Raw genomic sequence first — 15,232 nt, 5'->3', positions numbered from 1 at the left:
CTCTCCCTCCCTCCACCTCACCTACATACATCCTCTTAGTCAGTCTTTCATTCTCCATTCTCTCCACATGTCCAAACCACATAAAATTAATCTGAATATAAACTGCACAAGAGAATGAAGCTAGTATATATGTATCCATTATATAATATGTAACCTTATTACTATGTCCCAGATAGACAGATAGCAAGTACATAAAAAAATGGCCGATTCTCGATTCAATTGACTATGTAGACTTGCACTGTATTGCTGTTATGTTGTTAAATCTCTCTCTCTCTCTCTCTCTCTCTCTCTCTCTCTCTCTCTCTCTCTGCGTATAATATATATATATATATATATATATATATATATATATATATATTCTGGTTAGTACTTGGATGGGTGACCACCTGGGAACACCATATGCTGTTGGCATCCCTACGTGTCAAGTGGGGTTGGTGGAGGATTACTGCCCCTCCCTGTAAAACAATTAACTCTAAGCCCTTGGTCACCCCGTTTGGGATACATGGCGTCTGGCAATGAATGAATATATATATATATATATATATATATATATATATATATATATATATATATATTATATATATCCAGACGCCTTAATCCTGTAAGGGGTGGCCACAAACAAATCTCTTCCATCTCACCCTGTCCCCCGCCATTTCATTGCCCTGCTCCCAGCTCACACACCCCTCTCATATACCTCTCCACTCCATCCCTCCATCTCATCCTTGGCCTCCCCCTCCCTCTCCCCTCCTCCACCTCACTCACACACTCTCCCCATCAGTCTCTCACTCCCCATCCTCTCCACATGTCCAAACCACCTCAGTGTGTTTCTCCTAACACTACCTATCACATCCACATCCACACCACAATGCTCCTCCACTTCCTCATTTGTCAGTCTCTCCACGTGACTCCACATGCTCCTCTCAAATAACTCATTTCCACTGCTCTCACTCTTGACTTGTGTCCCTCCAACAAGGTCCAAGCTTCACAACCATACGTTAGAGTTGGTATCACAATACTGTCGTGTAGTAGCTTTTTCACTTCCGTGCTCACTTCCCTTTTCTTATCACTGCTTTCAAGGAACCAGCAACCTTCCTTCTTTGTTGCACCCTTTCAACCAGTTCACCCTCTAAACATCCATCCTTACTTATCACACTACCCAGGTACTTAAACGAAAACACATTTTCCATTTCCTCCTCATCCAGCCTAACTGTACATTCACTGACTTCATTTCTCTCGAAGACCATAACTTTACTCTTCCCTACATTCACCGATAGATTCCGTTTGTTACACACTCTCCCAAACCCACTCAACAAACCCTGCAGCTCCCCTTCGCCTTCACTTAACAACACAGTATCATCTGCAAACAACAGTACAAGTAGTTTCCAAACACTGCCCTCTCTCACTAGAGCTGCTCCAACATCCATTGCCCTGCTTGTATCTCTTACATATATATATATATATATATATATATATATATATATATATATATATATATATATATATTGTTACATAGCCTATGATTTCATCATCCTTTGTATAATTCTAACGTACAGTATGCTGCATGTTTGATCACGATTCGCCTCGTGGCTTCCATAGTGATCAAGCTTCCGTGTTCTACCTCACTCCCCCCTTCTCCTCCCTTATAGTAGAGTAAGTCGTTCTTTCTGTTGTTCAGTGCAGGAGTGTCAACTCTTTGTCCCCTGTGGCTTCATTTGCGCATCCTTCTTACAAGCTGACTGGTGCTTCTACTTGTTATAATGAGCTCAGTCTCCGCATTAATTGCCACTTAGATCTAATCCTCATTTTGTTCACATCTCTGTCCTCCCCTGTACAGTTGTTATTATTTTTGTGAGTGCTCAGGAAGTCTCCAACCATCTAGCAGCTGTGTAATTTGAGTATAAGTGTTATTACATTTTTTTCTTGTACTGTATAGCATAAGGTGTTAATTCGTGGGCCTGGTAAGGTTTTTGTGATTCATGTGGAGTTTTTGATGTCAGCCATTATTAATAATATTTTGTATCTGTAATAATATATCTTGCATTAACTGATCATTATCCAGTTTTCTCATTTTATCAGGGCTGACTTAGATAAATTTACTCTTGCTAATTTCGTGTTAATAGAGGCTATTGCAGTTAACCATATATTTAACCTGTTTTTTGCCATTACATTATCCTTATGAGTCCTGAATGTTTAGTTGTTAGTTTGAGCATTAAACTTTAACTTGTAATTTTACCTAACTCTTTTGTTTTGAACCTGGAACTTTGCGGGACAGTAGTGATTTTAGTATTCTCACTTGAAGTGTTCATTATCTCTCTGTGTTCCGTAACATAAATTTGGCGACCTCTTATCAGAATATTCAGGATATTATCATAAGGATATTGCTTGATATTTTGTGACTGTGATTTATTCGTGATGTCTACTATTACTACTCTTGATGAAGCCAAAGATTTTTTGTCAAATGTGCAAACAGTGTGTGATGTAGAAAACAGAAGAAAGAATGAACTTAAGCTTGTTGCTCAACAATTGGGAATTGCTGTTCGCTCTCATCATTCTAAAGATCAAATTGTTGACATGATTAATAAAAGCTTGTTTAATGTAACTCCTCCAGATGAGCAGCTAGCCCTGCAAGAGGCTCGTGCTAAGGAGTCTGAGTTTCAGGCTTGTGCTAAGGAGGCTGGGTTTCAGGCTCGTGCTAAGGAGGCACAGGCACAGGCTCAGGCACAAATTGAACTTGCTAGGATTCAGGCAGACCATGAGTATCGCATGAAACAAGTTGGAACTGGATCATCTAGCTCTGATGATATTGATGTGGCTAAAAATGTTAAACTTGTCCCTCCTTTTAATGAATCTGATTTAACAAAGTATTTTCAGTTGTTTGAGAGGGTAGCTACAGGTTTTAATTGGCCAAAAAAATATTGGCCAGTACTCCTTCAGACTGTTCTCACCGGTAAAGCTCAAGTAACTTATGCATCTTTGCCTCAGGATCAATCTGATAATTATGATGTAGTTAAGAGCTTGATTCTTAAGGCCTATGAGCTTGTTCCTGAAGCCTATAGAGTAAAATTTAGGACAACTTATAAGCAAGATAAGCAATCCCATGTTGAGTATGCAAAAATCAAAGAAGATCTGTTAGTGCAGTGGTTATTTTTCTAAGAATGTAAATTCTGATTTTGATAATTTTAAGCAGATGATTTTGCTGGAGGACTTCAAAAGGTGTATTAATAAAGATGTAAGCCTATATCTTGATGAGAAAAGAATAGAAAATTTGTCTGATGCTGCAGTTTTAGCTGATGAATATGTCCTCACTCACAAGAGATATTCTAAAGAAAAAAGGAAAGCTGAGAGTAAGTACGTTGCCTCTACTCAGAGTACAGGTAACAGGAAAGAGAATAAAGATGATGTTTCTCAGGAAGTAAATACCAGCTTCACCTCTAGATTTCAGAAAAGTAAATGTGCTTATTGTAGTAAGCTTGGTCATACTACGGAGAAATGTTTCAGGAGACAGCGTGATGTGAACAAAAAGGAGTCTAAATATTCAGTCAATTGTTCTAGTGTCCACCCTTGAGAGTTCCCAGAATTCTTTAACCGAGTTAACTAAACCTGCTTTGAGGGGTAAATTAAATTCTCATGATGAAGCTCCTCTGTTGAGCAGTAACGTGGGTGATACTCTCAAGAGTTCATGTGCTAATTTCCTGTCTGATGGTTTTGTCAGTCCTCTGGACAGTAATGACAGGAAATCAGTTAAAATATATCGTGATACAGGTGCTTGCCAATCCCTTATGCTGACCAGTGTTCTAGGCTCTAATGTTAATTCCTCTGATGAAACTGTAATCTTACAAGGTGTAGGGAATAATTACTTCTCTGTCCCTCTGTGCAGAGTGAATTTAGAGTCTGGTTTTGTTAATGGTTCCGTTATGGTTGGGTTGGTTGAGACACTCCCAATGTCAGGTGTAACTTTCTTACTTGGAAATGATATTGGTGGAAGTCAAGTGTGTCCAGCTCCTCAGTTGTCTAGTGAACCAGTGACTGCGACCCAGGATTGTGATATGCCTGACGTGTACTCTGCATGTGCTGTCACTAGGGCTAAGTCTAAAGTTACTGGTGACTTAGAGGATAATGATGATGATGATGTTATCCTAGCTGACTCTTTTCTTGCTAATTTGGACCACTCACCAGATGAGGCAGTACCCCGTAGTGTTGATAATTTGTCTCGTCAAGAGTTGGTTGAGTTGCAGGTTGCTGACCCTGAGTTGAAAGGTCTAGCTAACTCTGCTTGCAGTGAGGAAGAGTCAGCTGGTGCTTCTACTTGTTATTATATAAAGTCAGGAGTACTTATGAGGAAGTGGAGACCCCCAACAGCATCAGCCGACTGTGAATGAGAGGTTGTACATCAAGTTGTCATCCCTCGTGTTTGTAGGCAGGATATCATTAGAGTGGCTCATGATTCCAGTTTGGTAGGACACCTTGGAGTGAGGAAGACTGTGGCACGCATTTTGAAACACTTCTACTGGCCAGGTATCTTCAGAGATGTTTCCTGGTATTGTAAGTCTTGTCACACCTGTCAAGTTGTGGGGAAGTGTAATCAGACCGAAAAGATTGCACCTCTAGTTCCCATTCCTACTTTTGAGGCGCCATTCACCCGTGTGTTGGTGGATATTGTGGGCCTTCTTCCTAAGATTTCTTCAGCATTTTCTTATGTGTTGACCCTGATTGATATGGCTACTCGTTATCCTGAAGCCATTCCACTTAGAAATATCTCTGCAAAGAACGTGGTTAAGGAAATGCTAGGGTTCTTCACCAAGTTTGGTCTGCCCAAGGAGGTACAGTCAGACCGGGGAAGTAATTTCATGTCAAATGTTTTCAAGCAGTCTCTGAAAGAGTTGGGGATCACCCAGATCACGTCTTCAGCTTACCATCCCCAGACCCAAGGAGCGTTGGAGAGATATCATCAAACGCCCAAATCGATGCTCAGGAAATACTGTTTGGAACATCAGAAAGACTGGGATAAAGGTCTTCCATTCGTTGTATTTGCCGCAAGAGAATCTCCAAATGAATCACTGGGCTTCTCACCCTTTGAACTACTGTTTGGCCATGAAGTAAGAGGACCCCTTAAGCTACTCAAGGAATGCTGGCTGTCGGAGGAAGATGATGTCAACCTGCTGGAGTATGTGATGAAGTTCAAAGAACGGCTGTCCACTAATTTACAGCTGGCGAGAGAGAATTTACGAGCTGCTCAGGAGAAGATGAAGACTTGGTATGATAAGAAGTCCAGGTTACGCCACTTTCAGCCAGGAGATCAGGTTTTGATTCTGCTACTGGTGCATGGGCAACCTCTTCAAGCCAAGTTTAGTGGTCCTTATTTCATGGAGAAACTCAGTGATGTCAACTATGTCATCGCCATACCAGTTCGTAGAAAGAACAAGCATCTTTGTCACATCAACATGCTAAAGTTATATCACAGGCGGGACGAAAATAACCCAGTCTGCACTGCAGCTGTTCCACCCGAGTCTGCATGTGAAGTTCTCCCATGCAGCATGAGCCTGAGTGATAGTTTGGGGAAGAATCCTGATATCATGAATGATCTCCAGACTAAGCTTTCTCATCTAGCTCCCGAGGAAAGGCAGGAGTTTTCGGCATTACTGCAGGAGTACCTGCAAGTGTTCCGTGCCACTCCAGGAAGAACCACTGTGTTGATGCATGATGTCCATGTTGGAGACGCAAAGCCAATTAAACTGCCTCCTTACCGTGTGAACCCAGTGAAAGTTCCTCTCATCCAGAAGGAGCTTGGCTACCTGTTGGACCACAAGATGATTGAGCCCTGTCAGAGCGAGTGGAGTTCTCCTGTCACTCTAGTCCCTAAGCCAGGTGGGTCACAGCGGCTTTGCATCGACTACAGACGTGTTAATCAGATAACCAAAACAGACACTTACCCTCTCCCTCGCGTGGAAGATTGCGTAGACAAGATCGGAAAGGCTAGGTACATAAGTAAGTTTGATTTGTTAAAGGGACACTGGCAAGTACCTATGACTGAACGTGCTAGGGAGATCTCATGTTTTGTAACACTAGGAAAGACTTTTGCATGTTCTGTAATGCCATATAGTATGAAGAATGCATCAGCCACTTTTCAGAAGCTCATGAATGTTGTAACAGAGGGTTTGGCAGGGTGTGTTGTTTACATTGATGTATTAATTTTCAGTGACAACTGGAAAGATCACCTATGCCATGTCAGTAAATTTCTTGAGCGTTTAGTTCAGGCTAATCTTGTAGCTAATTTATCAAAGTGTGAGTTTGGTCAAGCTAAAGTTCAGTACCTTGGGTACATAATAGGTGATGGACACGTTGCACCACCAGCAGCTAAGGTTCAGGTTATAAGTGATCTTCCCAGACCTAAAAGTAGGAAAGAGCTACAAAGATTTTTGGTGGTAGGTTATTACAGGAGATTTGTTCTTAACTTTTCAATTCTTGTATCACCACTTACAGACCTACTGAAAAAGGGATTTAAATTTGTCTGGACCGATAACTGTGAATCCTCTTTCAGCAAACTTAAAGCTATCCTATTAAGTCAGCCAGTGCTCGCTACTCCAAATTTTGCTAAGCCTTTTAAGATGGCTGTTGACGCAAGTGATACAGGAGTTGGGGCTGTTTTGCTGCAAGAGGATGATCAGGGTATTGAACACCCTGTATCTTATTACAGTAGGAGGTTCACTCCACCTCAGAAGAACTACCCAACTATTGAGAAAGAGCTTTTGGCCTTGATTTTGGGTTTACAGCATTTTTCTTTTTATTTGTGTTCTGGTTTTGACCCCATAGTCATTTATACCGATCATAACCCACTGAAATTCCTTAGTAAGTTTAAAGATAAAAATCAGAGATTGAGAAGATGGAGTCTACTTCTTCAGGAGTATTCATTAGACATACAACATGTCAAGGGGAAAGAAAATGTTATTGCAGATTGCTTATCTAGACTTTAGACAGATTGTTTTAGAGTAATAAGAAATTTCCTTTGTAAAGTTCTTTTTCTTTGTGGGGAGGTGTTACATAGCCTATGATTTCATCATCCTTTGTTTAATTCTAACGTACAGTATGCTGCATGTTTGATCACGATTCGCCTCGTGGCTTCCATAGTGACCAAGCTTCCGTGTTCTACCTAACTCCCTCCTTCTCCTCCCTTATAGTAGAGTAAGTCGTTCTTTCTGTTGTTCAGAGCAGGAGTGTCAACTCTTTGTCCCCTGTGGCTTCATTTGCGCATCCTTCTTACAAGTTGTATCAAGCTCTGCCGGCCCCTATATAATGAGCTCAGTCTCTGCATTAATTGCCACTTAGATCTACTCCTCATTTTGTTCACATCTCTGTCCTCCCCTGTACAGTTGTTATTATTTTTGTGAGTGCTCAGGAAGTCTCCAACCATCTAGCAGCTGTGTAATTTGAGTATAAGTGTTAATACATTTTTTTCTTGTACTGTATAGCATAAGGTGTTAATTCGTGGGCCTGGTAAGGTTTTTGTGATTCATGTGGAGTTTTTGATGTCAGCCATTATTAATAATATTTTGTATCTGTAATAATATATCTTGCATTAACTGAGCATTATCCGGTTTTCTCATTTTATCAGGGCTGACTTGGATAAATTTACTCTTGCTAATTTCGTGTTAATAGAGGCTATTGCAGTTAGCCATATATTTAACCTGTTTTTTGCCATTACACTATCCTCATGAGTCCTGAATGTTTAGTTGTTAGTTTGAGCATTAAACTTTAACTTGTAATTTTACCTAACTCTTTTGTTTTGAACCTGGAACTTTGCGGGACAGTAGTGATTTTAGTATTCTCACTTGAAGTGTTCATTATCTCTCTCTCTTCCGTAACATAATATATATATATATATATATATATATATATATATATATATATATATATATATATATATATATATATGTATATATATATATATATATATATATATATATATATATATATATATATATATATATATATACTGTACAATTTTGTTACTACATTAAATTTTTACAATATCATGATGTATACCATATATTTACATTACCATGTAACTTAATTGTTTTGTCACGTGTTCCTGTACATTCTGTAATTATAATACAAAGTTAGGTCGTAGGTACGACAGTTTGGCGCGACCGAGCGATATATAGGCATTATTATTGTCATGGCACAGTATGTAATAGTTAAAGACATTATATACTCATAGTACAATGGGTAACACTAGCACCATATGTAGTGTCTAGTGCATCAGGAAGAGAATCACGAAACATCCTCTGCAAGCAAGAATGGATGATGTAGGTCAACACACATTTAGCTCACATGTCGGAAGTGGGCTAGACGCTATACACACACACATACATACACACGTCAGGTAACCAGAAGCCAGGCAGTAATATAATCTGATGTAGGGGCCAGAAGAGGGCAGTGGGTCTAGAGAGAGAGAAGGAGGCAGAAGGGAATTGGGAGGCATTAGAGAAGGAGATGGAGAAGAGAAAAAGTAGGAGATTGTGGAAAGTAGGATTAACTGTCCATTTGACACTCCTGGTCACGTCACTCTTCCTTTACACGAACGATATGTGTCACAATAAACCCCCTTAACTCCTGAGTGCCCGTATATCATCTTACTTATGATTCAAGATGGACAGATGGGGCCGTGAAACAAAGAAAAGATCTGCCTTGAAAATATGCAATCCCCACGCTATCTAACGCCTCACGGTTTTGCATTGGAAGCAGCAGTAATCTACCTGACACTGATGGCAACAATTCGCTACGGTATCCACATTATCAACACTGGTGGCACCTACCTACTCTAGGTACCTACTTACCTCCCTATCTACCTATCGACAAAGGAGTTCCACTGCATCTTCGGTCACTCACATTTGAATTACATTTCATGCCTTCAAGGTCATTCACCTCAAGGTCAAAGGTTAAGGGCACATACCCCCAAGGTCAATGCATACATAAGGTGAATTTACAAAGGCCAATGACCTCCGGGTCAAAGGCATTACGTGTGAAGTGGTAAATATCCTTGTCATTTGTATCCCCCCTACGGCAAATCTTTCTTAATCTACATATTTTCTGAGTCTAAATGGAACCCAACTGTAGCAGTTTCTTCATTTTATATGTTTTGGAGTACAGTGCCGTCATTTACTACTTGTTTCCGCAATGATTTTATAATTGCTACGTGCTCTACAGTTTCCAAAGCTTTTTCGTAATTGACAAAACCATAGCACAGTGGTTTATTATATTTTGCAGTTTTCTCAGTTTCCTAATTCATTCTGTGTACATGCTCAGTAGTCGGATACCTGCTTCAGAATCCTACCTGCCAACAAAGTTGGTACTCTTCCAAATTTGTTGTAATACTGTTCGCAAGAACTTTAGCTAAGAGACTGTAAATAATTGATAATATGCTAATGTAGGTAGACAGTTATTAATATCATTTGACTGCCTTTCTTGTAAAGCAAAATAACTTGCATTACACCATGTTTTGGGAATTTTTTTTTCTTCTTTTTTCAATGAGTAAATAAATGAACAAGCCAGTTTTAACTTCGACTCCTGCATCAAACTGTAAATCTGCTGTCATTAAATCTTCTCCTGGCGCATTTCCTCTCTTCATACTTTTATGGGAAAAGTTTATTTTATATGGTGTTACCTCTGGCATTTCACTTGTGTCTGTTGGAAATATTAGTTTTGTTAATTCTTGATCTCCCTTCATCATCTTCTCTCTGCACTTAATGACCACCATTTTTGTCTTTCATTGTTATAATTTGCTGCTTTCTTTTGCCATTTTGCTTCGGACCTGTTTCAGACTGTTTCCTTTTTTGATGGTTTTTTGATCTGATCCACGTTTCTCTTTTGCTTTTCCTTTTCTTCTTCTTCCTCCTCTTCTTCTCGTTTTTTTCTTCTTACTTGCCTCCTTCCCCCCCCCCTCTCTATCTCTCCCTGATAAGCTTATCTAATTCTGCTCTTTCTGTTTCAAGTCTATTTTTCCTTTCATCTTCTTTCTTCATTTCATGAGCTCGAGGATTATTTTTAACAACTTGTTGGCTTTGGTTAAATTAGCTCTCCCCTACTACCTCCACTGGTGCCATTATCACTTTTGTTAATTAATCATTCAGATCCTCACTGTTACAGTTAGCATAACTTAGAACCGGTAATCTGTTCTTTATTTTTAACTAAAAGGCAGCTTTAGTTTGTTTACTTTTACTGAGCATAGCTTATTATTTTGAAATGGCTTCTTTCTTTCACTTCTGAAACTGAATCTATTTGTGCAACCTACCATTATATGGTCACTTCCTTTATGTGTTTTGATGATAATTATGACACCAGTGATCGTGTTGCTCATACCTGGTATAATGAAGTCGATTTCATTCTTTTTTTCTCCATTTGGGCTTCGCACTGTTTTTTCGTGGAAGAATTATTTCATTATTTTCACGTTAAACATATCAGCAAAATTTACCACCATTTCAGCTTTGTCGTTCTTCTCCCACTCCAAATTATCCCACACACGCTTCTCCATTTTTCGATTTGCCAACATTTGTATTGAAGTCTCCAGTGAGTACAGTATAGCTGTTCTGTCCTACTTCCATAATCTGGGTGCCGTCGTAAAGAATGATTTTGTTTCCTCATCTGTGCTTTGAGAAAAGGGTGCTTATATTTGTTTTACTTTCATTATTACAATCCATGCTGTTCTGTTAGACACATAACTGATTTTAACAATGTTCTCTGCAAAATTTCTGTTAATTGGAATCCGTATACCACTAACTCTTTCGTTCAGTCTTTTTCTGTAGTAAAATGGATGGTTGCTGTCTTGGAGCTGAATTAAATTGTCTTCTTTTCTTTGGATCTTGCTCATATCTATAATATCCCAACTAATGCTTTCTAATTCAGTCATTAAGGTATCAAGATTGTAATCTTCTGTGACGCTTTTTATATCGTACGTTTAGAATTTCATGGACTTCAATTTGTTTAATGGCTCAGTCTGATTTGTCCGGAGAGCACCTACTCACTTTCCACGGTTGGACCTTTTGTAGACCATGATCCATCAGGAATGCCGGTAATATCATTATCAGTATAAGTCATGTTTCGATGGAGGCATTGTGGCAAATAACATCACCTCCCTGCCCCATAGTTTCTGGGGAGATGTAAATTTTGTGACACTTTATTCAGCACATTTCGTGGAGTCATACTTGTCTGCAGGGGGTCTCATGGTCTGTGCATCTCTCAGTGAGACATTTACTTATCTGCCCACTGCGGATGTGCCAGATAGCAGTGGGATCCTGTCCTTGGATATACATACAAACATACATACATACATATACCAGTGTATATATATATATATATATATATATATATATATATATATATATATATATGTCTATATTTTGTTTGTGTGTGTGTGTGTGTGTGTGTGTGTGTGTGTGTGTGTGTGTGTGTGTGTGTGTGTGTGTGTGTGTGTACAAACCAGAAAAGCAATTACGTTGAGTGTGGCGCCGTGTAGGTTTGAGATCTTGTCTGGGAAGAGAGTCGGCGTGCGTGTGAAGTGTGAGCGCAGCCAGGTAGACAGGAACACCACTCTTTGTCTGGCATAGACCTGGTTCACATACACACTAAACTCCCCAGGTGACACCTCGGACTGTACAAAAAATAAGAAAGAGGCATTAATGTCTGTTGACTTCACAAGCTCCATTAAAGCACAGTCTATGAGTATCTACCTATCGCCAGACGCCATAATCCTGTAACAGGTCGCCATTTTTTTTTTTACGTGTCCAACTCTGGGCAAAGGCTTCAGGGCCTATTTCTTTGGGGCAGTGACCTATCCCAAGGCCCAGTAGTCCTCCTGTGCCTCCACATCTCACCACTTCGGCGCTAACACCCACCATCCATATTGAATACATGCTAGGGCTATCTCATACAGGACGGTGTATTGGTATTAGCTGGGGTATTTTTATGACATGTCGGCGGGTCATCTGGTAGATTAGGAAAGTCTGTTTTTGGAAATTCAAATCCTTAAACTGTTCCCTGCCCCAGCCGGGATTAGATCCTGAGTCCATTAGGACTGCAGGCCGCCTCTCTACCAATTCAGCCACCACTTCAAGTTAGTTATTTTATGGTGATGGGCACTGACTCTCCACCAACCCACTTACGGACATTTAGGAAACAAGTGTGGGTTGATTGTATTGTCACCACCCAGCTTTGCAAATGGTTTCCTGGCATTCAGGAAACCATTAGGTTCGTCATTCAGTGTAAAGTCACGTGGAAAGGAGAGCAATAAAATGGGACAGGAAAGATGGGAGAAACAGAAAGAGAGGAGGGCAACACTACCTCAAGGGAGTAGATGCTGGTCGCCACCACCTACCTCCAAAAGCACATAGTCAATCTGGCTAAGTTCCAATCCTCTATCAGAGTACCAAACCCAACAATCGAACTTATACTAAAGTCTCTGGTTGTATTTATAGGCTAAAAAAGCAAAGGGGGATACAAGTATGCGCAAAAACTGATATGACATTAATTAATCTACCACAGTTCAATACATGGTCCTACTTCTGTTGACTTGTGAATATAGCACTTCTTCCTTGGTGATTTTCAAAAATGCTTAATCGTATACCTTATCATTTTTTTTTTTTTATGCAAACATTCATTTTATGAATATCATGCGGGGTCAAATTAACGTCTCCTCTTTCTATGGACGCATCAATTAATTCCGGTATAATCAAGGTGCCCCTAGGCGCTCTTGTTCAACTGAGAGACATTATAGTACTTAAAAAGTAGAAAACTGTCTCATTTAATGAATGGAAGCTCGAATTTTAACTAACATTAATGAATCACTACGCATTTACCAAAACTATATTTTTCAAGTGCATCCATGGCAACATAGAGCATAATGTGTTCTGTTTATAATAAATTGATAAGGAAGAGCTAGTTAGCTTTCTTAACCAATGAAAATACTGTACTAACTAACACACAAATCAGAGTGCAATTAAATGTAACCAGTCCTAGCACTGCCCACTGTGCACAAGAAGCATCGGTTCACGAACTCGGTGGTGTAGTTTACCTGCATCATTATATACCCAGTTGACAGGTTTCATTTATAATGATGCTCACTACTGATGCAAATGACAAAGTACTCCATCTATGCAACAATCCTTTATAGAGATCTGGAGAAAGGATATGATAGATTACTCTGGTGGTTTGGGGGGGGGGGAGTGTTGCTTCTCGTGCGTTGTTTTGCGGATGCATTTGTGCTTGATGCTTGTATGGGGTTGTATCCATTGCACCGCCTCTTTCCACCGTTCCCTGTGCAGCACTGGTATCTGGTGGTACATGTGAACTGGCTGCCAGGCTGCCATAACGCAGAAGTTCCACGTACCAAAATTCCCTTATTCCGAGAAATGCTTCTCTTTGGACTTCTCTTCCCCACAACAGTTTCCCCCAAAAATCAAGCCAGTTGAGTTCAAGTCCTTCCGTTATTGATGTTTTATGAATGGAGAACACCTTTACTCCGGTGCATGTATTTTTTTTTTTTTTTTTAAGTTTCCTTTCCTCTATTCTCGAGAAACAAGGGACTGGAGGAATGGCCCGCATTTATTTTTTAGTAACATATTTCTAGCTAAGTATCTCACCTACCGTCATTTTTTAGGTAAGATGCTTATCTGCTGTTGTGAGTTATGACAGACGGAAATAAAAAAAATAAATTATTCAGTATTTCGTGACAGGATTGGGTGCAAAGGAAAGTTGATGTCATATTCAGTTAAAACCTGAACATGCTGTCAATATTGCTAGTAAACAAATTACTAATATTTCGGTAAAAATTTTTGCTACCAAGCTATTTATGTCAGTTAATCCTATGCATGATTAACTCCTGCAGCCCGGAATGTATTTTGTAGATTATTTGTGTTGTTTGCATACAGTTATACTCAGTGTAGAATAGGACCACTGTGGCTGAAGGGAGTAATTGCTGCGGGCTCATGTTTGGGAGGGGGGAACCAATGTGGGGAAGAGAATTCCAAAGTTGACATCAGATCCGTAGTAGTTTAACAATGGTTACATTTTATGGCGTTAAAGGTCCAAGATGATTGTCAAGGACAGATCATGACGTTCAGTTCACTAGGCAATCAGATATCAGCAGCATTTGTTGCATTCCATACCATCTATTGGGTCTCCAGCATTAGGACTGGAACAATACTGTAGATGCAACACACATGAATTTTTAAAATAAGCAAAAGAAGCAACATTTAGTATATGTTGGGGACGTTACTGAATTTGTTATTGCTGCTTCACAAATTATTTTGCTATGTTTTAATTCTTGTCCAGTTGTTTTTGTTCCAACTTCCCCACATCCACCTCACGAGGATGAGCAATAATAGAGCCGAGAACACATATGATTCTTGTAAATCACATCTTAACTACTCGTCAATGAAGTTATGGACCTTGTATAATACTAATCCAGGTTTCGCTGAGGCGGTTTTAGCAAGTGGTCTAACGTGAGAGGTCCAACTGAGTACTGTTAAACATTATTAAATAATAACTTGGCACCGCAACAACTCGGTCATGGACCTGATAAAACATTACAACAAGCGTACAAAATCAGTGTACATCAAAGGACAAGTTTATCTAAGAACGGCGAAAGTACATGAATAAATGAATAAATAAATAAATATCTACTATAAAAGATGGAGGAGGTCCATGAGAAAAAAATATGAATTTCAATTCTGCTGAATTTAGAACTATTGGTTGCACTGGAAGTAATATAGGAATCAGGCAAAATTTGTCTACAAGCAAACTGAATAGAGTTGCTTCCTAGCATAAAAAAAGATAATCATTTCATTCCAGTCAAGTGATCTTCAATAAATCTTGATTTAAGGAGATTGCTGTGCTGAGTTCGGAGTTATACATATCATACTTTGTAAATGGTGGTTACGTGGAAAGGAACTGGGAAGCTTTGAGTCATCTGCAAATAAGTGAACGGGATTATAGGTGGGAAACAATAGATCATTGATACAAATCAGGAACAGGGTTGGAGGCAAGACTGAAAACTGATCCTTGTGGTACATCGACATTAACTAAATGGACATCTGAATACACGAACCTAAACACGTGTTGGGCCTGTGCGCTCATGGTGAATAACCATTGGAGCTCTTAACTTCCTTAAAATCAATGCTAGTATCATCACTTTCTATTATGAATATGATAGGCACAAGACTGTTGGTAATAAGAATATATG

The 15,232-nt window shown here is 39.5% G+C and overlaps 1 protein-coding gene across 1 annotated transcript in view; it reads right to left on the bottom strand.

Annotated features, from left to right (window-relative positions):
- Positions 1-15,232, bottom strand: part of LOC145396975 (ionotropic receptor 21a-like) — a 188,895-nt gene that overhangs the window by 96,932 nt on the left and 76,731 nt on the right. The window contains exon 7 of the mRNA XM_080270205.1: positions 11,489-11,644. Within this exon, the coding sequence (XP_080126331.1) occupies positions 11,489-11,644 (156 nt within the window). The remainder of the gene's footprint in view (positions 1-11,488; positions 11,645-15,232) is intronic.

The sequence above is a fragment of the Coenobita brevimanus genome, chromosome 40, assembly GCF_032717465.1.
Source record: "Coenobita brevimanus isolate Jiangsu-jjx chromosome 40, ASM3271746v2, whole genome shotgun sequence".
In the NCBI taxonomy this organism is placed as follows: Eukaryota; Metazoa; Arthropoda; class Malacostraca; order Decapoda; family Coenobitidae; genus Coenobita; species Coenobita brevimanus.
Note: the sequence above shows the minus strand (reverse complement) of the source record. Positions and strands in the feature narration are given on the sequence as shown.